Raw genomic sequence first — 26,882 nt, forward strand, 5'->3', positions numbered from 1 at the left:
TTCGTTTGAACCTTTTGTTTGGTCACTGAACCATATTTGTTTGTTCTGTTTCTATTTGTTATTAAATGTGTGCATGAGAGCTTACACCCCAGCTAGGTGTGAAGGGCGCTGTAATAAATTCAAGCTATTATTATTACACCCCAGCTCCCTGTCTCTGAGTCTCTCTCTACTCTACAATGTAGTTACCACGATGCTAATGTCTGTCAGACAACCACGTAACGTATGAAATACTGCAAAACAAGAGAATAACAGTCAAGCAAGATGTCTGTTCTGATCTATTTGTTCTTTACCCATTGCATGAATGTAAAGTGTTGATTTTAGAGGTGCCCCCGCAGATCTACTTAACTAACCCCGTTCTGATCCTACATTAAGTGGTCTACTGTATTGTCACAGCATGTTACTGCAGTCTAATTAAAAAGCCCTCATACACTAGTATAGTTTTGTAGAACTGTTCAGGTGTTTTTCAGCTTCATTATAATATTGGAGTTCATGTTAGACTGGTGCAGAACCCTGAGAATAGAGCCCTAAATGTTCCAAGACGTTCCTCACAGTCTCATAGTCAGGAACACACGTCTCTTTAGGAAAGTTGTTAAACTGTTACATTCCTGTTGAGTTCAGCGGTACAATATGAAGAAAGCTCCATTCATGTACACTGTTACCTCCTGCCTCAAGGTATTATTTCAGAGGCTTGGAAATGTTTTATTGAATATTGAAATCTATTAGTGCTTTCCACAGGCTTAAGCAGCTCCATGCTCAGCATCTTGTAAAGCGTGTTTAATAAATAATGATTATCTTTAGATACACATTTGTATGTTGTTGTTTTTGATGGGTTTCATCTTGTATTGCTGACTGTACAATAAAGACTGTGACAGGGTAGCCGTGTGGTGACGTCAGGCCAGACGCAGGAAGAAACACAAAGGAGAAATACTGCAGTGCACAAAGACGCTGCAGCGCCGTTTATTTAAATAACAAGAATAAACACACAGTAAAAATAAATCAAACAAAACAACATCACCAACACTGAGGAAGACAAGTCAGGCTGGGCAGCAGCCTTCACTGATCCTAGGTTTCTTAGTTTCTTTTGTTTCAGACGTCTTCTCTCGCTCGCGTTCTCCACCCCCAACTGAGAGCGCTGCAGGTTTATATACCGCACCGAGGGGTTTAACTAGCTAGTAATGATTCTATTACCCCTCGGCCACAATCTGCACCAGTTTATTAATTATGTGTGACTGCCGGCTAGTTTAACAACGCACTAGCGACAGCCACACATCACCACGAGGTTGTAAAATTGTGGATGGGGCTTCCCATCCACGCTGCCAAACAAAACCTACGACTCTTCACCCTCACATTTACAAATAATAATAATAATAAAATAATAATAATAATAATAATAATAATAATAATAATAATAATAATAATAATAATAATAATAATAATAATAAATACAAAATGATAAACTGCACAGCAGCGGAGGGGTACCCTGTTCTAAAATAAACAAATAATACATTTAAAGCAAAATACAAAACAAGTACATTTTACACAGAGCTTCGCCCTGCCCTCTTTTCATGTGCGGGGCTCCCAGCCCTCACAAACACATTTATGCTTCACATGATACTCTTGATCACATTTGAAGATGCTCCTCAGAAAGCTTCACTTGAGTTATTTAAAGAATGTTTTTTCAGAGAGTTTGACTCATTACATTATTTTAGACTGAAAGAAGTTAAAGAAGTGACACTAATATATATATATATATATATATATATATATATATATATATATATATATATATATATATATATATATATATATTTACTATTTACAGAAATATTACAGGTACGCTGAAAAGTGAACATCTTCTGTACATTTCAACACTTCCGTAAAATAGTAATACATGACATAAAATAATTCTACAAATGACTTCACATTCTTAATTTGACACAGACGGCTGCCACACAGCTTCCTTGTCTATTGGTTTGTGCGATCGCTCTGTGTGGTAATATCAGGCACAATGAAGTGGAAAAGATGAAGCCTCAGCTGAGTCGTTTATTCTGTCTGTGTCATCAGCTTCTCTGCAATGGGGTCACACCTGGAACAATACAGACATGGAACAAAGAGACTGTGGTTAGTAAAGCACATGGGTGAGAAAAGCACAATGGAGCCAGACTGTGTTTGTGTTTGCACCCTCAAAACTAGCAAGAAACAACTCAAAATCCTAACTGCTGCTCCCTGCACCTCTGTTACAGTCACACCGTTTCATCCTTACAGAAGATGGAGGCTCATTTTACTCTGCTGTGAACAGAATGAAAATTATACCCAATAATGTATAAGCTGTGATGGGATTAAAACAGATGAGATCAGTCAGAAGAGTCCGATATAGATTTAATTCTCAATAACACAGAAATGTGTGACACATCCTTGTCTCAAATTAGTAGGTCCTACCTCTTCAAACATCATGACTGATGAGATGGGTAGAAAAGAGCCGGCGCTCTGAACTATCCCTACAAGCATCAGGCTCTTTACTGACTGTCCTATCAAGACAATGCTGGAGTATCAGTGAGAAGCAGGAGTGCTCTCAGGCTCTCCTCTGAACTCTACCCTCCTTGTTGGTGTGCTGTGCTCTGTCCTATCAAGACAATGCTGGAGTATCAGTGAGAAGCAGGAGCGCTCTCAGGCTCTCCTCTGAACTCTACCCTCCTTGTTGGTGTGCTGTGCTCTGTCCTATCAAGACAATGCTGGAGTATCAGTGAGAAGCAGGAGCGCTCTCAGGCTCTCCTCTGAACTCTACCCTCCTTGTTGGTGTGCTGTGCTCTGTCCTATCAAGTCCATGCTGCAGTATCAGTGCACGTCACTGGCCAGGTTTACATGCAGTATCAATTTTCACAAGCTGTTATCATCTTTCTCAAGTTTAGCAGGAAGATGTCACATGAAACATGAGAATAGATTTACAATCAACACATTTGATTAAGAAGGGGACCCACAAGCGTACTTTTGACATTGGCGTCCGTTATTCATGTGAGACTCACAGGAAACCCAAAATCTCATGTAGCTCAGAAGAGTCAGGCAACTGTCAACTTAAATAGCAAACCACAGGCTATAGAACCAATCTTAAACCACAGGTTACAGCTGGTTCTCAAGAGAATACTGTGAGTTCAAGTACAGAACTTTAAAAAGCCCTTCATTCAATTGAACAAAAACAGTACATATTTTGAAATGTAAGCAGTGCTGTTTTAATATATCTTTTTGGGGTGATGATTGATTGATTTAGAAAAAGAACAAAACACAATTAAGTTAAAGTAATTAAAAGTGCATGAAAATGTATCTTAACCTGTCGTTGGTGGAGTTGGATGAAGCATCACTTTGTTCCTTTGCTGAAATAATAATAATAATAATAAAATTAATAGAAGCAGACACCAGGAATGAGGAGATCTTTCATAGAAGAGTCTGTAAAGCCCTTCTCACTTGGGTTTATATTTGAATGTTACTGTAGTTTAGTATCTAGCAGGTGTGGCATTAGAAAACAATGAGCTCCTAAAAGCAGAGCAAACCAGGTAGAGACAGCTCTGCAGAAACACATAGATTACAACTCTGAACCATAGAAAACAATGAGCTCCTAAAAGCAGAGCAAACCAGGTAGAGACAGCTCTGCAGAAACACATAGATTACAACTCTGAACCATAGAAAACAATGAGCTCCTAAAAGCAGAGCAAACCAGGTAGAGACAGCTCTGCAGAAACACATAGATTACAACTCTGAACCATAGAAAACAATGAGCTCCTAAAAGCAGAGCAAACCAGGTAGAGACAGCTCTGCAGAAACACATAGATTACAACTCTGAACCATAGAAAACAATGAGCTCCTAAAAGCAGAGCAAACCAGGTAGAGACAGCTCTGCAGAAACACATAGATTACAACTCTCAACCATAGAAATGACATTAAGAAGGTTCAGGCAGTTTCTACAGATTGGTTTTCATGTAGCGCAAGTTAAATTGTTCACAAGAACAGTATTGAAAGAACTGCATTCTAACCCCTATAACAAATTCAGAGTCGTCTTTTAAATTGTAATTCTTGAATTCAATTCTGTTTGTTTTTCTCCAGCCTTGATCTTCAACACATTAGAAGTGTTTTATTTCTTCTACTTAAATCCATACAATTAAAACACATCTAAAATACTCTGTGCTGGTGTGTAGTCAGGTCTCCTGGCACCTAGGAGTGAATTACAAAACTCAGGGTTACTGTATTTACAAGTGAATCTATCAGCAGCTTCATATCATTGAGAAATGTATTGTCATTATTCCAGACACTGGAGAAGGTTGTGATTGCACTCATGTTATTAGAGCACACATGCCAGGGCTGGATTCACTTTCCCTGCACCCAGCCCCGCTTTATAGGACCCTGTTGAGATTCATTGCTAAAAGCACTCACTAAAATCACACAGAAACTCTGACCTCGTGCACTAAAACCACAGCAGATATTTTTCTGAAGATTCTGCCAGTTACTCTCCTTCATGTGCAATTTTTATTTTTCACGCATTAAAAGAACACAAATAGTAGCCCAAGTAAAGTCATGACTGGGGGCTCGAGTCATTTCTCCTTTAGTGACCAGGGTGACTTGTCCAGCTTTGGACAGGACTGCCCTGAAATTGTGGGTCAGTGTCCCTGTCCAGGGTCTCCCAAAATATCCCGGTTTCCTTGAGTTCCACCGATTGCAATGAGATAAAGACTGAGAGAATGTACAGCAGGTCTAGCTATATGCTGCATTCAGCCTCTGTGTCACTGATGTGTGGGTTCTTGCTGTAAAGCACTTCTAAAATACTAGATTCATGTCCTTATCGGCACCTGGAAGAGTCCCGTTGAGCTTATAAGCACACATTATCATCATGTTGTTTTCCAAGAGCATAGCATGTGTGTTAAACTCATGTTGGGTAACGTTTCCAGTACTCTGCAAATCTGGAGTGCCATCAGTGGTTCAAATCCTTGGTTAGCTGTTTCAGGAGTTAGGGCTCTATCGACCCTCACTGCCCCAGTGCTGGCAGCAGTTTATTCAGAACCTAAACTTTAAGGCCAGCTGAAAGCTGAGCCCAGAGAGGACTGTGGAAGACATCTCTTCAGATTCCTACATGGAGGAATCAGCAGCCCAGTGCAAAGACTAGTACAGGCACCTTTTACACATTTACTGCAGGAGAGACCAGGGCATTAAAAGACTGTGATAATCTAGAAATGGGAGTTTGTTCAGTTAATCTCATAAATATGTATATTTCATGTCTCCATCATGTCTATTCTGTACATACAGAACACAACTCCCTCTCTCTCACCTGATGCTCTTTTCTTCCAGATGAGAGCTCCTATGATCACTGCGATGATCAGACCCAGAGCAGCCAGCACACCAGCAGCAACAAACCCCATGTTGAGAGCAGCCTCTGGAACTGCAAACACACAGGAGACTGTTTAGCAAAAGCAATCAGTGAAGATAATGACCCACATCCCTGCAGCGGGAATCAGGCTCTATTTAAAGCACAGTAATACCAGTGCTGTGAAAGTTTACCACAGTCATTTAGCATTTCCAGTAAAACCAGTCTAATCCGGCCCCTCTACAAACCGGGATTCTCTGTAATTCAGCATGATTTACGGGTCCCGACCAAATCCCTATTGAAATGAATGGTGTGCTCCCCTCTACAATCCCTATTGAAATGAATGGTGTGCTCCCCTCTACAATCCCTATTGAAATGAATGGTGTGCTCCCCTCTACAATCTCTATTGAAATGAATGGTGTGATCCTCTCTACAATCCCTATTGAAATGAATGGTGTGCTCCCCTTTACAATCCCTATTGAAATGAATGGTGTGCTCCCCTCTACAATCCCTATTGAAATGAATGGTGTGATCCTCTCTACAATCCCTATTGAAATGAATGGTGTGCTCCCCTCTACAATCCCTATTGAAATGAATGGTGTGCTCCCCTCTACAATCCCTATTGAAATGAATGGTGTGCTCCCCTCTACAATCCCTATTGAAATGAATGGTGTGCTCCCCTCTACAATCCCTATTGAAATGAATGGTGTGATCCCCTCTACAATCCCAATTGAAATGAATGGTACAGTATTCGATTTTTTTCAATAACTCTAAAATCCAGCACCCTGTCTAATCCGGCACCCTGTCTAATCCGACACCCTGTCTAATCCAGCACACTGTATAATCCGGCACAATTTTCCAGTCCCAAGCGACCCTGGATTGTACAGGTTTCACTGTACCTTGTTTTAGCAGTTTACCCTAATGCTCTGGGCTTTGCCATGCTTGCCTGTGCTTGACCTTACTTTTACCATAGTTGCACATGTTGGAGGAACATGCTTATAAGGAACTATAGTTATGAAATGTATTGGGTTTTAAAGTTAGTTAGATAGAAGACAATTTGGGTTTAATATGGATTGCTGGACCAGGAAGACAGATGGTAAGGAGGAAGCTTTGAAGTGCATCACATGGCAATTTAAAAGGGGCCCCTGTGCTTTATAACAGAGACAACATTCTGGGGCTAAGACTTTCAAAGACTGGCAATCTGCTTCCTTTACTTCAAAGAGGCGTTGATGTTACAATCACTTAAAAGTAATAAAATGAAAGTGGACCCACGTGGTCACTGATATTATTGGTTGACAGGAGGATTGTAAAACTTGCATCAGTATTAATTGTCTTTTCTGATAGGTTAAGAAGAAAGGGGTAATGTCACATGGGAGGCTATATTATTACAAGCATGTCTATCCATGTTTGATTCCATCATGACTTGTGCTTCAGGAAAATGCAATACCCAGATGCTGTACTGTACTGAATAAAATATCTTTGTTGAAATCTACAATGGAGTTCAGAATAACCAGGTAACCTGGCGTGGAGCAACCTCCACACCTCACCCTCTCTTAACTGGAGTCCCCCAAGGGTCAGTCTTGGGTCCTCTCCTGTTCTCTCTCTACACCCGCTCCCTGGGCCCCCTCATCGCATCCTATGGTTTCTCATACCATTTCTATGCTGATGATGCTCAGATTTTCCTCTCCTTCCCCACCTCTGACTCCACCATCTCCTCCCGTATCTCTACCTGTCTGTCTGCTATTTCCTCCTGGATGCACTCGCATCACCTCAAACTCAACCTCTCTAAATCTGACCTCCTTTTCTTTCCCTCCTCCTCCCCCTCCTCTGATCTCTCCATCTCTGTTCCTCTGGAATCTACCACACTCTCTCCCTCTTCCTCAGCTAAGAACCTTGGAGTCACCCTGGACCCCTGCCTCTCTTATTCCCAGCACATCTCCACTCTGGCACGCACTTGCCGATTCTTCCTGAGCAACATCTGAAGAATCCGACCCTTCCTCACCAACTATGCTACCCAGCTCCTGGTCCAGGCCCTGGTACTCTCCTGCCTAGACTACTGCAACTCCCTCCTGGCTGGCCTCCCTGCGTCCGCCACCCGTCCGCTCCAGCTCATCCAGAACTCTGCTGCCCGCCTGGTGTTCTCTCTGCCTCGCTTCGCCCACGCTACTCCACTACTCCGCTCACTCCACTGGCTCCCGATCACCGCTCGCATCCAGTCCAAGACTCTTGTACTAGCCTACAGATGCCTTGACCAGTCTGCACCCAGCTACCTCCAGACCCTCATCTCTCCCTACACCCCCACTCGACCTCTCCGCTCCGCCTGCACTAGAAGACTAGCTCTACCTCCGCTACGCTCCCCTGCCTCCAGAGCCCGCTCCTTCTCCACCCTTGCTCCGCAGTGGTGGAATGACCTTCCTACAGATGTCAGGACTGCCCAGTCCCTGACCACATTCCGGCGCCTCCTTAAGACTCACCTCTTCAAAGAGCACCTGTAGAACTCCTCTGTTTGTATCCTGGGACACTATCACCCTTCATGTAAATGTGCTTTATTTTGCTCTTATCAGCCCCTATTTTACTGCATTTAATCCTGTACTTCAGAATACTGTAATCTGCCAAGTTTTTAACCTGTAGTACTTTGTATTTAATCACATCCTGATGTAACTATCACTATTTAATCATATCCTGATGTAACTATCACTATTACCTGCTGTATTATTGAATTGTGGTTTGTCAAACTTGTACTTTACTTGAACAAAAGTTATTATATTTCTTGCTCTTATTGTATTACTTGTATTGTAACGCTTGAAATGTTTTTTGCTTACGATTGTAAGTCGCCCTGGATAAGGGCGTCTGCTAAGAAATAAATAATAATAATAATAATCACAGTCATTTTATACTCACGGATGCACATTTATTAATATGTTAAAATCAACAGCACAGTGCTCTGCTTCACTTAGCTAATACCAAGATATACCAGTAAACTTTCATAAGGGTGCATCCATGAGATAAACTAATCTAGCACCAACTGTTCTTAAAGCAGACCCCTTTGTGAAGTGCTATCAGGAGGGAACTTCAGCTGGGAAATCCCTGTTGCAATAAAAAGCTTTTGAATTGAAGAGAGTGGCTGTAGTGTTTGTGATTTCTCATTGTATACTTCAGGTACAGCCTCCCTCCCTCCCTGCTCACACAGTCTATTTCAGTACCAGGGTCTCAGGTACAGCCTCCCTCCCTCCCTCCCTCCCTGCTCACACAGTCTATTTCAGTAGCAGGGTCTCTCTCTCTCTCTCTTACCCCATTTCACATCCATCTTCTCATCCAGACTGGCGTGGTCCACCTGGCAGGAGTAGCTGTGTTTCTTCTGGTCCTCAGGACTCACTGTCAGGGTCTTTCTCAGCTGGTAGGTTCTGTCCTCATTGGGTAGCACCTCTCCACTCCACACCCCCTCCTCCAGCACAGCCTCATCATCTCTGATCCAGTTCACCTCAACCTCTCGGGGGTAGAACCCCGTCACGTGGCAAATGACGTCCGTTCCTGCAGATTCCCGCGCTTTCCTCTGTATCAGCATCACTGCAGGGCGGACTGGTGAAGCAGAACATCAGTACTGTTACAGTTACACCCCAGGATTGTTTCATGTAGTATTCAATCACACTGGAGAAACATCCTGCACTCTGATTGGCTGAGAGGGTATATGTAAATGGAGCTAATGTATGGCTGATCTGTGTGTAGCTCTAGCCCTGGCATGCTGGTCAGTTTGAATTGGAACTGATCTCATCAAAACAGATCAGCTCAGCAGTGTCTTAGTTAACAGCAGAACAAACAGACATTGTGTTTTTACAGGTACCTTTGTGTTTATAGTAATTGAATAGCATAGCCTGTGCATTATCAGTGATCTTAGCATAGCATTGTGTGATTGATATATGTGATTTCGTTCATTTCGATTTCTCAATGATTTCACAAACTCAATGACTCGGACGGGAAACGGTGTGGCATCCGAGGATTGGAGGAGCGGATGCGCTCGTGAACCTAGGGGTCATGAGCGAGGGTATATATAGGGGACGTAGTGTAAGTGATCTGTTCCTTGGTAAATGGTTAGTGTTTTAAAACTACAAGGAGTCTGTGTTGCAGCATCGTGAACCGTGAGTTTTGTCTTGTGTTTGTTAACTGTTGTCTTTTTTTTAATAAACTACCAGTAACACGATCCGGAGCTGTAGCGAAAGCCAGCATAAACCCGGACATCACTTTCACCCCTGCATTTCACAGAGCGCTGTATTACACCACTTGCATGTATTCACTATCACTAAGAACTGTGTTTGTGTTTCGTGTTTAGTGTTGGTGTGTAAAACTGGACTTTTGGTATCACTCCATCATTATTATTTACAGGTGTTCACCATAAGGCTCTGGACATTGTTAATTAAATCAATAAACACCCTTGCACCTGCAAATCATTGTCTGTCTGTTTTGTATCCGCTCTGCACTGCACTCACCTGTATTCACTCACCACTTTGCCACAGCTGGTTACCAGCTCAATGGATTATTAACATGCAGCAGTGCAGGTGAAAGCAGAAAGCTGAACATGAAATCAAATCTTCACAGTTTATACAGATGGGCAACATACAGGCCACATTCATCACATAACATCAGGGTTACTAGACTACTTTACCAAACTTCCCAAAGCTGAACAGCACAAATATAAAGAATACATTGTGTAGGAAGAGATGTGAGGAAACTGAATGAATGGGCTCTACACAGACATTTCCAAATAAAGCTCACTGAATAAAGACTTGTCATAGAGAGAGCTAACACAGGGCCTGTCCAGGAGCGGGCTCGCAAGCTAGTCTGTGCAGCGCCAGAGCTAACACAGGGCCCGTCCAGGAGCGGGCTCACAAGCTAGTCTGTGCAGCGCGAGAGCTAATACAGGGCCCGTCCAGGAGCGGGCTCACAAGCTAGTCTGTGTAGCGCGAGAGCTAATACAGGGCCCGTCCAGGAGAGGGCTCGCAAGCTAGTCGGTGCAGCGCGAGAGCCAACACAGGGCCCGTCCAGGAGCGGGCTCGCAAGCTAGTCTGTGCAGCGTGAGAGCTAACACAGGGCCCGTCCAGGAGCGGGCTCGCAAGCTAGTCTGTGCAGCGCGAGAGCTAACACAGGGCCCGTCCAGGAGAGGGCTCGCAAGCTAGTCTGTGCAGCGTGAGAGCTAACACAGGGCCCGTCCAGGAGTGGGCTCGCAAGCTAGTCTGTGCAGCGCGAGAGCTAACACAGGGCCCGTCCAGGAGAGGGCTCGCAAGCTAGTCTGTGCAGCGTGAGAGCTAACACAGGGCCCGTCCAGGAGTGGGCTCGCAAGCTAGTCTGTGCAGCGCGAGAGCTAACACAGGGCCCGTCCAGGAGAGGGCTCGCAAGCTAGTCTGTGCAGCGTGAGAGCTAACACAGGGCCCGTCCAGGAGAGGGCTCGCAAGCTAGTCTGTGCAGCGCGAGAGCTAACACAGGGCCCGTCCAGGAGCAGGCTCGCAAGCTAGTCTGTGCAGAGCGAGAGCTAACACAGGGCCCGTCCAGGAGCGGGCTCGCAAGCTAGTCTGTGCAGCGCGAGAGCTAACACAGGGCATGTCCAAAAGCGGGCTCACAAACTAGTCTGTGCAGTGCGAGAGCTAACACAGGGCCCGTCCAAAAGCGGGCTCGCAAGTCTTTTTCTATAATGTTTAACCCTTTGCAGTCCATTTATTAAGTGCGTGTCAGGCGCGTCAGGTCCAATTTATTTTCACATGCGCAGTTAATTTTAGACGCGCTGTTTAAAAGTATTTTTTTCCACAGTCAAACGGATTTAAAAGGCCCTGCATAACAACAAAGCACTCACTAGGCATCTCCAGCCCCACCCCACCCTTTCGTTCGCTATAGCTTTCACCTATGTAAGAAAGAAATAATAATAATAATAATAGTCGTACATACCGATCGATCATCTCCTGATCACTCGTTTTATCACCAAACTCCTCAATAATGCGATCCAAGTCATTATTTTATTACTATAACATCTCAAAAAAGCTCTGCAAATGTCCGTGTTCATCAGCCAGCTTGTTTACTTATGACCGCCCCGTTATCTGATACCAGGGCCATGTATGACTATTCATGAGATACGCCTTTTTTTTTTTTTTTTTCGACTTGTCTCGGCTCCTCTCGCTCCCACTCGGCCATTGAATGGTTTTCTCTGCTTTTTCCGGAGAAAAAACGACTAGAAACCCGTTTTTTGCGTTTCTATAATGATGTAGGACAGGGTCCGACAATGGACCTGACAGGAATAATTGCAAAGTCGGACCAGGTCCGACAATGGACCGCAAAGGGTTCATGAGATTGGAGAACACATTGGGAGGGATCTTAGACCATTCCTCCATACAGACTCTTTCCAGATCCCTGATATCCTTCGGTCTGCGCTTACAGACTGCCCTCTTCAATTGAAACCACAGGTTTTCAATGGGGTTCAAGTCCAGAGACTGAGATGGCCATTGCAAAATGTTGATTTTGTGGTCAATTAACCATTTCTTTGTGGATTTTGATGTGTGCTTGGAGTCATTGTCTTGCTGGAAGATCCACTTGCGGTCAAGTTTCAGCCTCCTGGCAGAGGCAACCAGGTTTTTGGCTAAAATGTCCTGGTACTGGGTAGAGTTCATGATGCCGTTGAGCTTAACAAGGGCCCCAGGACCAGTGGAAGCAAAACAGCCCCATACATCAAAGATCCACCATGAGGTGGAGGTTCTTTTCTGCACATGCATCCTTCTTTCGACGCCAAACCCACCGCTGGTGTGCGTGGCCAAAGAGCTCTATTTTCGTCTCATGTGACCATAGCATCCGGTTCCAATCAAAGTGCCAATGCCGTTTAGCAAACTCCAGGCGCTTACGTTTGTTGGTTGCTCTCAATAAAGGCTTTTTTTTCTGGCAACCCTTCCAAATAGCCTATTGGCATGGAGGTGGCGTCCAGTTGTAGATTTGGAGACTTGGTGACCCCAAGATGCAACCAAGTTCTGTAACGCGTGTTACCTCATTTTTATACCCTAGTGAAACATGAAGCCATGGAAGCCCACAATACAGTTCCTTAACCACCTCAACACCATAACGTACACACATACGTCAATTGAAAACCCACTTACAGTACCATGCCGTACCTGCGTACATCAAGTTTCCCATTCTATTCTATGATCGGTTTCTCAGTCTAGCGTTTCAGGTTTCATTCTCTAAAGCAGTGCTAGTACTGTGGACGTGACATTTTTATCCAATTGCGTGTCATGTAGAGATTCCAATCTAACTGTGGGCGTTTAGAAGGCTGAGATATATTGCAGGAAGCCATTCAGCTTTTACAAGTATATATAGTGTTTTAAATTATTAATTTTTTTATTTAGTTTAGAAATATTAGTTTTACTTGTTTAGTTATAGTTTATGTAAGTTTTAGCGAAAGCTAAACATGGCAACGTACGTGGTTTTTCTATAATGAGCAACGGGAGTGAAGTTGGTTCAGAGGATTTCGATACCAGCGACAGTGATGCTGACTTATCACTCAGTGATTATGATGAAGAGGATGTGGAGCCAAGAACAATACAAACTGTACGAACTGAAGAGCATGCAGTTACTTTACAGGTAAGCCAGCTGCAAACGGGAAGCTGTTTGGTTTGAAATGGCAGTGCTGTGACTAAATACTATCAAAACACAGCACTGGGTACAGGCAATGCGGCAGCCAGATCCATCACAATGCCTGTGCAAAGTAGCTGTGTACAAGCATTTGTGACTATCCCTCCAACACAAGCGAAGCAGACACTGTAAAAAAGGTACAGGGTCTGCTATGAAAATTAAAACAAAAGAAAAGACAAAAGAAAAGAAAAATGTGCAGTGGTTGCGAAGGCAATCCCGGGTTCTGTTGTATTGAACATTTCAATAAATGGCACAGAGCAAGTCAAAACTGGCACACGTTTTGATGTTGTTTTTATTTGATAATTACTGTTTACTGATTATTATTGTTATTAGCAGCTTTTTTTTTTTTCATTGTTAAAAAAAAAACTAAAACAAAAAAAAAACATGTTTTTATCTCTATATTGAATATGGGTATGTAGTACACAGCAGCATAAAGGGTTAATGAAAAACACAGTTTAGGTCATTTATTTGTGTTTTATTCATCATATGTTAACATTTTATAGCAACTACAGGTTTGAAAACATTATTATTATTATTATTATTATTATTATTATTATTTTCAAAATCTGGAACCTGGGAAAGGGTTTCATTTTTACATCTGGAGTTGAAGTGGTTAAGACTGAGATGAACTTCAAGAAGTAGAATGTTAATGCAGATTTAATTTTGTTTGATTTTATTATATTAAGAATCTTTAGGGGTGCCAATAATTCTGACACCTATCTTTTAGAGAATTTTTTTTATTACTTGTTAATAAAAAACTCTCTGAGCAATTGTATTAGAATAAAAGAATATGGTTTTCCCATATATTTCAGCATATAATATAGCTCATTACCTGTGTTGTTTATTTTATACAGCCTTTTTTGCTCATCTTAATCAAGGGTGCCAATATTTTTGGAGGTGACTGTATATGTGTTAGAATAAAAACCTTTCTGACTTAATAAGAAACATAACTAGTTGTGCCAGCAACAGACCGACACAGGCTTTTACCTAAACGAAAATACATTTACGACAGAAAAATACATGTGTACAAGATCTCATACAGGAGTACTGCATGAGATTGTTACTTTACCTTTAAACTATAAACACTCAGTTAGTATCTGATGAGTTAAACACAAGGAATACTGTATGAGATTGTTACTTTACCTTTAAACTATAAACACTCAGTTAGTATCTGATGAGTTAAACACAAGGAATACTGTATGAGATTGTCACTTTACCTTTCCTCTGCAGGGTCTCCATCCCATACTGGATGTACCACTCCAGCAACTGGTAACACTCTCTGCGATAATAGTCGAAAACGATCTGTTGCTGTGCTGTGTCATTTTCCCGCTTGTATTTATAGAAGACAGCCTGCGGCACAGCAGCGACCCAGGTCAGGGTCTCCACATCAAAACTAATAAAATCCTTCCCATCATACGCATGATTCAAATATGCCCGCTTGGTCCCGTCATCATGCAGCTCACAGTAACCCGTGTACTGATAAGTGTGAACTGGAGTAAACACAGAAAGACAAAAGACAGACTAGGCATTAGTGTCTGTTCAAAGTAAATCTTTCTGAATTTGTAATATAGAAGTTAGCGCTGGCATTCCAGAGAACACTGAAGAGCCTGCTACTCAATAAGCAGCCCCAAGGACCACATGTGGCATGAGAATACCTTGTGAGTGACCACACACTGACCCACGATCATTACACTCATGCAGTATTGATTATTAAAGATGTGTAACAACAGACTCCTCATAGAATATATTATTGATTATTCAAGACATGTATTAACAGACTCCTTATAAAATATATTATTGATTATTAAAGACATGTATTAACAGACTCCTTATAGAATATATTATTGATTATTAAAGACAGGTATTAAAGACTCCTTATAGAATATATTATTGATTATTAAAGACATGTATTAACAGACTCCTTATAGAATATGCTCTTGGAATGTGGTCAGTCTCAGGTGTATTGTATTTTGTAAATTCACAAGTTGTTCTAATTATTGCTTTTGATGTATTGATACTAAAGTAAAATCTATGCTTTTGACAGCAACCTGTACAGGTTTATTTGGAGTCTTCAGAGACGTCGGTACAGTCTTGGGTTTGCAGTGTAAATGATGCGCATTATTAAACTACACTTGTTTAGTTTTCCTGCTGTTGAAAGTACAATAGAGTGGCATGTAAGGGGCAATAATAATTCATGAAAACTTGTACTGTATCGTTTCTTGCCGTTCATATTTTATTTTCTTATTACTTCCAAAGCAACTTATATAAAAAAAGAACTAGGGCCTATATTTTTGCAAGCACTACACATTGCATATCTATCTATCTATCTATCTATATCTATAGATATAGATATAGATATACACACACTGTGTGTACAAAACATTAGGAACACCTTCCTAATATTGAGTTGCACCCCCTTTTGCCCTCAGAACAGCCTCAATTTGTCGGGGCATGGACTCTACAAGGTGTCGAAAGCGTTCCACAGGGATGCTGGCCCATGTTGACTCCAATGCTTTCCACAGCTGTGTCAAGTTGGCTGGTAGTGGATCTCTACTCTGAATAGCTGGTTCCATCTCATCCCACAGATGCTCAATTGGATTGAGATCTGGTGACTGGGCAGGCCACTGTCATGTTCGTGGAACCATTCCTGGACAATCCTAGTCTTGGCATGGGGCATTATCCTGCTGAAAAAATCCATTAGCAGATGGATACACTGCTGCCATGAAGGGATGCACCTGATTGGCAATGATGTTCAGATATCCTGTGGCATTCAAACGTTGCTCCACTTTTATCAAGGGGCCCAATGTGTGCCATGAAAACACACCCCACACCATCACACCACCACCACCAGCCTGCAGTGTTGACACGCGGCATGATGGATGCATGTACTCATGTGGTTTTCTCCATACCCTAGTCCTTCCATCAGCCTGAAACAGCAGGAACCGGGATTCATCAGACCAGGCAATGTTTTTCCAATCTTCCAATGTCCAGTGTTTTTGTTCCTTAGCCCACTGCAACCGCAGTTTCTTGTGTTTTGCTGAAAGAAGTGGAACTCTGTTAGGTCGTCGGCTGCCATACCCCATTCGTATCAATCTATGACGAGTTGTGCTTATGGTCTTTCGGCACCAATGTTGTACTGGACTATCAGTTGACTAACTGTAGCCCGTCTGTTGCTCTGCACAATTCGTGTCAGCCTCCTTTGGCCTCTTTCATCTGGATTTTGGCTGGATGTCCTTTGGGTGGTGGACCATCCTTGATACACACGGGAAGCTGTTGAGCGTGAAAAACCCAGCAGCGTTGCAGTTCTTGACACACTCAAACCGGCGAGCCTGGCACCTACTACCATCCCCCGGTCAAAGGGACTTACTGTAAATCTTTTGTCTTGCCCATTTACCCTCTGAATGGCACACATACACAATCCATGTCTCAATTGTGTCAAGGCTTAAAAATTCTTCTTTAACCTGTCTCCCCTTCATCTACACTGATTGAAGTGAATTTAACAGGTTACATCAATAAGGGATCATAGCTTTCACCTGGATTCACCTCATCAGTCTATTTCATGGAAAGAGCAGGTGTTCCTAATGTTTTGTACACTCAGTGTATATATATATATATATATATATATATATATATATATATATATATATATATATATATATATATATATATATATATAGCGTGTAAGGGATTGGTCAATAAAAACTCATAAAAGGTGGAAAAGACAATGTAAACAAACTGGATGGTAAACAAATAAGTACATAATGTAAAGTTTTTTGGGGATCAAAACTAAAGCGGTAAAGCGGGGTTAAAGAATGCACTTTGTAAATGATAACTTTGTTAAATAAGGGAAACTAAAAGGGAAACCTGTTCAGGTAGGGCCCCAGAACGGGTTAGGCTTTTGTTTTGTTTCTGTGTTTTGTTTTGTTTCTTTTTTTTTTTAATTTGTAAATCATAAACACACGCTACAGTGTTTCACCTCCTTCTGGCTGTCAAGTCTTTGATTAAAGAAGGAGAAACCTGTGACCAGAAGGCAATCCACCATTATATATATATATATATATATATATATATATATATATATATACACATATACAGGTAGTGGACAAAAAATGGGAACACCAATGTAAAGTCACTTAATAGGGCACTGGGCCACTATGGTATCCTACTCTGTGGAGTTCTCGTTGGACCGTTTTTGATGAAACTGGCTGCTCGCACCCCAGGTTGAAATTTGCAGTCATTTGATCTGCAGTTGCTCGTCTGTTTTGCCTTGCACTTTGAATTAATGCACAGATATCACGATCCTGGAGTATGCGCTTCCGCCCACTGTTGCCCTTTGCTGATGATGTCTTTCCCTCGGAATTCCATGCCGACATCACCTTAGACACCGTTGCTCTTGAAACATCAGCAAGTTGAGCTGTCTTGGTCACTGAAGCTCCTGCCAAACACGCCCCGACAATCACCCCTCTTTCAAAGTCACTGAGGTCTCCTCTTGCAAGCCATAATTATAGGCAACCAGGCCAGTCCAGCATTTTTATCCATGACCCTAAGCATGCTGGGATGTTATTTGCTTAACGCATGAGCCACACCTGTGTGGAAGCCCTTGCTTTCAATATACTTGGTGTCTCTCATTTACCCAGGTGTTTCCATTTTTTTGTCCACTACCTATATTATTTTTTTATATATATATATATATATATATATATATATATATATATATATATATATATATATATATATATATATATATATATAATGCGCCTTATTTTCAATTTACATGATGCGAATTATTAAACAATACTTGCTTTTATTATTATTTGTTTATTTAGCAGACGCCTTTGTCCAAGGCGACTTACAGAGACTAGGGTGTGTGAACTATGCATCAGCTGCAGAGTCACTTATAATTACGTCTCACCTGAAAGACAGAGCACAAGGAGGTTAAGTGACTTGCTCAGGGTCACACAATGAGTCAGTGGCTAAGGTGGGATTTGAACCGGGGACCTCCTGGTTACAAGCCCTTTTCTTTAACCACTGGACCACACAGCGCTTTATTATATATAATTACAGTGCGGCCCAAGGCCTGGTTCCTGCTGCCCTCAAGACTGCCCAAGTAACGCCAGTGCTCAAAAAACCCTCCCTCGACCCGGCTGTCTTATCTAACTTCCATCCCACATCCAATCTCCCTTTCCTCTCCAAAACTCTTGAAAGGGCTGTAGCCAGCCAGATGATGAAACCTCTCACAGATAACTATCTGCTTGAATCTCTGCAGTCTGGCTTCCGGCCGCATCACAGTACCGAAACTGCTCTGCTCCGGATTGTAAATGATCTTCTGCTTAACCACCCAGCTGCTTATCCCGCGATTTCCATGTGGAGCGCATGCGAGTCCAAATGTGTCACTCCTGTGAGAATAGCGTGCAGGCGCTTCTGTGTGCATCTGCAAAGTTTAACACGTCTAACGTGCTTCAATGAAAAAATAAGAAAACTGTATTGTAAAAGTGTATGCAAAATGTGCTTGACAAACCGGGTCACCTGTATAAACATAGCCGAGAGTGAAAAATGGATGCCTGTGTATTTACAGAGAATGAAACGAGGAGATTTCTTTATTTATGTGTTGCAGTGTTTGCTCCAGGACTTATAGACTGAGGATCAATGTAGCCCCTTCTCCAAATTTTAGGGGGACATTTTCTTCAGTGAGGGGGTCAATATGTTTGATTCAGAACCAGCCACCATTTCTTATTTTTGTTTGTTTTAAATATGCTAACAGAGTTTATGGACCTTTTTTTTCTGAACAAAAAATAAAACTGTAAAGCTGTAGATACAACCAAGGTGTCTCTACAATACTCACTGTCACTTTTGGGGAAAATATTGGTTAATGAGTCACAGTGACGCTGGTTTATCACTGAGTAGAGGATATTCATTGTACCAAATCACATTAGAACAGGGGTTTGCAATCTTTTTAAGCTGCATATCTCTTTCCAGAAAATGTAGTCCACTGCGCATCCCCATCTGAGATAGAGTCATAATAAAATGAAAACAGAAAAAAGGTCTGTACAATAACATGATACAACAAAATGCACAAGCCTTGGAGTGTGTGATGGATACAATTATAAAAGTTACAGTATTATAATGGAAAAAAATATATTTACTTTTGGATAAAAATAGTCCCTCAAACAGGTTTCTAGTTGCTGGAAACATCATTTTATTGTAAATATTAATTAATTAAAATCAACGAAGCCTCCGTGCTAGCCTCATATCACTCAGAAATGACATAGGACTATTCCGTGATAGCAAATGGCAATCATGTATTTTTATTGATAATAAAATTACAGAAAAGAATACAAACAAAAGTTCTCTATCCACGCATCTCTACAGCTGACCTCATTACGAAAACATATTATTGGCATTTTAAAATTCTTGGTGACTAAAACGTACCGTACTGATGCTAATTAAAAATACTAAATAATAAAACGCTTACCTAGTATCAGTGTGATGGATGTCCCTGCTTGTTACCACAGATCACGGACGAGGGCAGGGAAATTGGAGAGAGCTTCAGTCGCAATTTTATTTTTTAATCTCTGACAGTATTTCGTCTTGATCGCCCTTTGCTAGTAATGTTCTAGTATTGAGCCAACAATCCATATTTTTTCACTGGATTGAAAGCTAAAAACTTACTCTCACTCTTGTAAAATTAGACCGCAATACTTCGGTTTCTGATTGGCAATACATTCTGTATTTTAAAATGAACCAATAGTACTTAAGTTACAATAAACTTTAAATCTGGTCAATGAAAAAAATAAATATCGATTTGCAAGCACAAGTTAAAGACTTGGCTTTTAGTTTTCTAAAATATGTAATTTTATTTTTTTTTATCCCAGACAGACTCCAGTAACCACCCAACTGTTTATATGACATTTAAACAACAGGGCTTCTTTAAAACGTACATATTTAATATGTACATTAGCCGTGTGTGCACTGAACGCTCTGTCACAGCTCGTCAGTCTGGTGTTAGCGATTAAACGTTGATTACATGATAAAAGTTTGCAATAGATTGGCAAGTGGTACTAAATGCGTTGTCTGCCATTTCAGAATTTTTCTTGCATACCCCAGTTTGAAAACCGATACAGATACAGTTTAATAGTAGTAGTATTTAAATGTCATTGTCCTGACTGGTAAAGTCTTACCTTCCAGCTGCCCCTTTATTTTGACAATTTCCATATAAAAAATGACATTTTTTTCATGACATTTTTCATTCTTAGCCCCCAAGTAAATATTCTGGACAGTTTGCAAAACATTTTTTTGCTTTATTTTTAAAACGCACGTTGGTGTTGTTGATATGATAAACACGTACAGTGCCGTGAAAAAGTATTTGCCCCGTCTGATTTTCTGCATTTTTGCACATTTTTCACATTGTATTTGGTCAGATTTTTTTGTGGGTTGTAGTAATATATAGGGAGTCTAAGAGAAAAGATGACACCAAAGTTTGGTGCTTCTTTCATTTGTTTGGTGTGCAAGGTAATCAAACATGCAATCTTCAGGTGTGAAAAAGTTATTGCTCCCCCCTAGTTAACTCAACCCAATTACAGGGATAATTAGGGTCAGCTGTTTGAGTACTTTGGTTAACAACCAGGCCTGATTTGGGCCAGCCCTGCCCAATATAAATCTTACTAACTTTGGCCCTTACCATCAGAGTGAAGTTGTCAGCACACAGGTTCTAGAGGCACATCATGCCACAAACAAAAGACCTCTGGAAAAAAGTTGTTGATGCCTATCAGTCTGGAAAGGGTTACAAAGCCATTTCTAAGGCTCTGGGGCTCCACCGAACCACAGTCAGAGCCATATTGTCCAAATGGAGAAAGTTTGGGACAGTAGTGAATCTTCCCAGGAGTGACCGTCCTGCCAAAATCTCTCCAAGGGAAAGGCGTAAAATCGTCCAGGAAGTCACAAAGAACCCTAGAACAACATCCAGGGATCTGCAGGCCTCTCTCGCCTTGGCTAAGGTCTGTGTTCATGACTCCACCATCAGAAAGACACAGGGCAAAAATGGGATTCGTGGCAGAGTAGCAAGGTGGAAACCATTGCTCACTAAGAAGAACATGAATGCTCGTCTCAAATTTGCCAAAAAGCACCTGGATGATCCTCAAGAGTTCTGGAACAATGTTCTATGGACAGATGAGTCAAAAGTGGAACTTTTTGGCCGACATGGGCCCCGTTATGTCTGGCGAAAACCAAACACTGCATTCCACAGTAAGAACCTCATACCAACGGTCAAGCATGGTGGTGGTAGTGTCATGGTTTGGGGATGCTTTGCTGCATCAGGACCTGGACGCCTTGCCATCATTGAAGGAACCATGAATTCTGCGCTGTATCAGTGAATTCTACAGGAGAATGTCAGGCCATCCGTCCGTGAGCTGAAGCTGAAGCGCAGCTGGGTCATGCAGCAAGACAATGATCCGAAACACACAAGCAAGTCTACATCAGAATGGTTGAAGAACAAGAAATTTAAAGTTTTGGAATGGCCTAGTCAAAGTCCAGACCTAAAGCCCATTGAGATGTTGTGGCAGGACCTGAAACGAGCAGTTCATGCTCGAAAACCCACAAATGTCACTGAGTTGAAGCAGTTCTGCATGGAGGAGTGGGCCAAAATTCCTCCACGGCGCTGTGAGAGACCAATCAATAACTACAGGAAGCGTTTGGTTGCAGTTATTGCTGCTAAAGGTGGGGTAATCAGTTATTGAGTCTAAAGGCCGTTACACACCAGATGCGTCGCGAAGAGCGACACGACAAAGCAACACGAGAAAATCAATAAAACCTATGCTTTTCAATAGCACCCTTCACACCAAAGAGCGACACGACAAAGCAACATGAGAAAATCAATAAAACCTGTGCTTTTCAATAGCGTCCTTCACACCAAAGAGCGACACGACAAAGCAACATGAGAAAATCAATAAAACCTGTGCTTTTCAATAGCGTCCTTCACACCAAAGAGTGACACGACAAAGCAACATGAGAAAATCAATAAAACCTGTGCTTTTCAATAGCGTCCTTCACACCAAAGAGCGACACGACAAAGCAACATGAGAAAATCAATAAAACCTGTGCTTTTCAATAGCGCCCTTCACACCAAAGAGCGACACGACAAAGCAACGAGAGAAAATCAATAAAACCTGTGCTTTTCAATAGCGTCCTTCACACCAAAGAGCGACGCGACAAAGCAACATGAGAAAATCAATAAAACCTGTGCTTTTCAATAGCGTCCTTCACACCAAAGACAACACGACAAAGCAACGTGAGAAAATCAATAAAACCTGTGCTTTCAATAGCACCCTTCACACCAAAGAGTGACACGACAAAGCAACGAGAGAAAATCAATAAAACCTGTGCTTTTCAATAGCGTCCTTCACACCAAAGACAACATGACAAGCAACGAGAGAAAATCAATAAAACCTGTGCTTTTCAATAGCGTCCTTCACACCAGAGAGCGACACGACAAAGCAATGTGAGAAAATCAATAAAACCTGTGCTTTTCAATAGCGCCCTTCACACCAAAGACAACACGACAAAGCAACGAGAGAAAATCAATAAAACCTGTGCTTTTCAATAGCGTCCTTCACACCAAAGAGTGACACGACAAAGCAACACGAGAAAATCAATAAAACCTGTGCTTTTCAATAGCGTCCTTCACACCAAAGAGTGACACGACAAAGCGACGAGAGAAAATCAATAAAACCTGTGCTTTTCAATAGCGTCCTTCACACCAAAGAGCGACACGACAAAGCGACGTGAGAAAATCTATAAAGCCTGTGCTTTTCAATAGCGCCCTTCACACCAAAGACAACACGACAAAGCAACACGAGAAAATCAATAAAACCTGTGCTTTTCAATAGCACCCTTCACACCAAAGAGTGACACGACAAAGCAACGAGAGAAAATCAATAAAACCTGTGCTTTTCAATAGCGTCCTTCACACCAAAGAGTGACATGACAAAGCAACACGAGAAAATCAATAAAACCTGTGCTTTTCAATAGCGCCCTTCACACCAAAGACAACACGACAAAGCAATGTCAGAAAATCAATAAAACCTGTGCTTTTCAATAGCGTCCTTCACACCAAAGAGCGACACGACAAAGCAACATGAGAAAATCAATAAAACCTGTGCTTTTCAATAGCGTCCTTCACACCAAAGAGTGACACGACAAAGCAACATGAGAAAATCAATAAAACCTGTGCTTTTCAATAGCGTCCTTCACACCAAAGAGTGACACGACAAAGCAACGAGAGAAAATCAATAAAACCTGTGCTTTTCAATAGCGTCCTTCACACCAAAGACAACATGACAAGCAACGAGAGAAAATCAATAAAACCTGTGCTTTTCAATAGCGTCCTTCACACCAGAGAGCGACACGACAAAGCAATGTGAGAAAATCAATAAAACCTGTGCTTTTCAATAGCGCCCTTCACACCAAAGACAACACGACAAAGCAACGAGAGAAAATCAATAAAACCTGTGCTTTTCAATAGCGTCCTTCACACCAAAGAGTGACACGACAAAGCAACACGAGAAAATCAATAAAACCTGTGCTTTTCAATAGCGTCCTTCACACCAAAGAGTGACACGACAAAGCGACGAGAGAAAATCAATAAAACCTGTGCTTTTCAATAGCGTCCTTCACACCAAAGAGTGACACGACAAAGCAACACGAGAAAATCAATAAAACCTGTGCTTTTCAATAGCGTCCTTCACACCAAAGAGTGACACGACAAAGCGACGAGAGAAAATCAATAAAACCTGTGCTTTTCAATAGCGTCCTTCACACCAAAGAGCGACACGACAAAGCGACGTGAGAAAATCTATAAAGCCTGTGCTTTTCAATAGCGCCCTTCACACCAAAGACAACACGACAAAGCAACACGAGAAAATCAATAAAACCTGTGCTTTTCAATAGCACCCTTCACACCAAAGAGTGACACGACAAAGCAACGAGAGAAAATCAATAAAACCTGTGCTTTTCAATAGCGTCCTTCACACCAAAGAGTGACATGACAAAGCAACACGAGAAAATCAATAAAACCTGTGCTTTTCAATAGCGCCCTTCACACCAAAGACAACACGACAAAGCAATGTCAGAAAATCAATAAAACCTGTGCTTTTCAATAGCGTCCTTCACACCAAAGAGCGACACGACAAAGCAACATGAGAAAATCAATAAAACCTGTGCTTTTCAATAGCGTCCTTCACACCAAAGAGTGACACGACAAAGCAACATGAGAAAATCAATAAAACCTGTGCTTTTCAATAGCGCCCTTCACACCAAAGACAACACGACAAAGCAACATGAGAAAATCAATAAAACCTGTGCTTTTCAATAGCGTCCTTCACACCAAAGACAACACGACAAAGCAACATGAGAAAATCAATAAAACCTGTGCTTTTCAATAGCGTCCTTCACACCAAAGAGCGACACGACAAAGCAACACGAGAAAATCAATAAAACCTGTGCTTTTCAATAGCGTCCTTCACACCAAAGAGCGACACGACAAAGCAACGAGAGAAAATCAATAAAACCTGTGCTTTTCAATAGCGTCCTTCACACCAAAGAGTGACACGACAAAGCAACGAGAGAAAATCAATAAAACCTGTGCTTTTCAATAGCGTCCTTCACACCAGAGAGCGACACGACAAAGCAACACGAGAAAATCAGTAAAACCTGTGCTTTTCAATAGCGTCCTTCACACCAAAGAGCGACACGACAAAGCAACGAGAAAATCAATAAAACCTGTGCTTTTCAATAGCACCCTTCACACCAAAGAGTGACACGACAAAGCAACACGAGAAAATCAATAAAACCTGTGCTTTTCAATAGCACCCTTCACACCAGAGAGTGACACGACAAAGCAACGTGAGAAAATCAATAAAACCTGTGCTTTTCAGTAGCGTCCTTCACACCAAAGAGCGACACGACAAAGCAACGAGAGAAAATCAATAAAACCTGTGCTTTTCAATAGCGTCCTTCACACCAAAGAGTGACACGACAAAGCAACGAGAGAAAATCAATAAAACCTGTGCTTTTCAATAGCGTCCTTCACACCAAAGAGTGACATGACAAAGCAACACGAGAAAATCAATAAAACCTGTGCTTTTCAATAGCGCCCTTCACACCAAAGACAACACGACAAAGCAACATGAGAAAATCAATAAAACCTGTGCTTTTCAATAGCGTCCTTCACACCAAAGACAACACGACAAAGCAACATGAGAAAATCAATAAAACCTGTGCTTTTCAATAGCGTCCTTCACACCAAAGAGCGACACGACAAAGCAACACGAGAAAATCAATAAAACCTGTGCTTTTCAATAGCGTCCTTCACACCAAAGAGCGACACGACAAAGCAACGAGAGAAAATCAATAAAACCTGTGCTTTTCAATAGCGTCCTTCACACCAGAGAGCGACACGACAAAGCAACACGAGAAAATCAGTAAAACCTGTGCTTTTCAATAGCGTCCTTCACACCAAAGAGCGACACGACAAAGCAACGAGAAAATCAATAAAACCTGTGCTTTTCAATAGCACCCTTCACACCAGAGAGTGACACGACAAAGCAACGTGAGAAAATCAATAAAACCTGTGCTTTTCAATAGCGTCCTTCACACCAAAGAGCGACACGACAAAGCAACGAGAGAAAATCAATAAAACCTGTGCTTTTCAATAGCGTCCTTCACACCAAAGAGTGACACGACAAAGCAACGAGAGAAAATCAATAAAACCTGTGCTTTTCAATAGCGTCCTTCACACCAAAGAGTGACATGACAAAGCAACACGAGAAAATCAATAAAACCTGTGCTTTTCAATAGCGCCCTTCACACCAAAGACAACACGACAAAGCAATGTCAGAAAATCAATAAAACCTGTGCTTTTCAATAGCGTCCTTCACACCAAAGAGCGACACGACAAAGCAACATGAGAAAATCAATAAAACCTGTGCTTTTCAATAGCGTCCTTCACACTAAAGAGTGACACGACAAAGCAACATGAGAAAATCAATAAAACCTGTGCTTTTCAATAGCGCCCTTCACACCAAAGACAACACGACAAAGCAACATGAGAAAATCAATAAAACCTGTGCTTTTCAATAGCGTCCTTCACACCAAAGACAACACGACAAAGCAACATGAGAAAATCAATAAAACCTGTGCTTTTCAATAGCGTCCTTCACACCAAAGAGCGACACGACAAAGCAACACGAGAAAATCAATAAAACCTGTGCTTTTCAATAGCGTCCTTCACACCAAAGAGCGACACGACAAAGCAACGAGAGAAAATCAATAAAACCTGTGCTTTTCAATAGCGTCCTTCACACCAAAGAGTGACACGACAAAGCAACGAGAGAAAATCAATAAAACCTGTGCTTTTCAATAGCGTCCTTCACACCAGAGAGCGACACGACAAAGCAACACGAGAAAATCAGTAAAACCTGTGCTTTTCAATAGCGTCCTTCACACCAAAGAGCGACACGACAAAGCAACGAGAAAATCAATAAAACCTGTGCTTTTCAATAGCACCCTTCACACCAAAGAGTGACACGACAAAGCAACACGAGAAAATCAATAAAACCTGTGCTTTTCAATAGCACCCTTCACACCAGAGAGTGACACGACAAAGCAACGTGAGAAAATCAATAAAACCTGTGCTTTTCAATAGCGTCCTTCACACCAAAGAGCGACACGACAAAGCAACGAGAGAAAATCAATAAAACCTGTGCTTTTCAATAGCGTCCTTCACACCAAAGAGTGACACGACAAAGCAACGAGAGAAAATCAATAAAACCTGTGCTTTTCAATAGCGTCCTTCACACCAGAGAGCGACACGACAAAGCAA

The 26,882-nt window shown here is 41.7% G+C and overlaps 1 protein-coding gene across 5 annotated transcripts in view; it reads right to left on the reverse strand.

Annotated features, from left to right (window-relative positions):
- Positions 1–928: 928 nt before the first annotated feature.
- The window catches only part of LOC131707276 (major histocompatibility complex class I-related gene protein-like), a 49,585-nt gene continuing 23,631 nt past the window's right edge, over positions 929–26,882 (reverse strand). For 2 of the 5 annotated variants that reach the window (XM_059009629.1, XM_059009625.1), the window contains 6 exons: positions 14,227–14,499; positions 8,639–8,926; positions 5,312–5,422; positions 4,171–4,203; positions 3,326–3,368; positions 929–2,086 (listed from right to left, as the gene is read on the reverse strand). In XM_059009629.1, coding sequence (XP_058865612.1) covers positions 2,044–2,086; positions 3,326–3,368; positions 4,171–4,203; positions 5,312–5,422; positions 8,639–8,926; positions 14,227–14,499 — 791 coding nt within the window. In that variant the 3' untranslated portion in view covers positions 929–2,043. Of the gene's footprint in view, positions 2,087–3,325; positions 3,369–4,170; positions 4,204–5,311; positions 5,423–8,638; positions 8,927–14,226; positions 14,500–18,851; positions 18,955–26,882 lie in introns of those variants that run through there. The other 3 variants (XM_059009628.1, XM_059009626.1, XM_059009627.1) reach the window with 3 other exon arrangements.

Source organism: Acipenser ruthenus, chromosome 39, assembly GCF_902713425.1.
Source record: "Acipenser ruthenus chromosome 39, fAciRut3.2 maternal haplotype, whole genome shotgun sequence".
Classification (NCBI taxonomy): Eukaryota; Metazoa; Chordata; class Actinopteri; order Acipenseriformes; family Acipenseridae; genus Acipenser; species Acipenser ruthenus.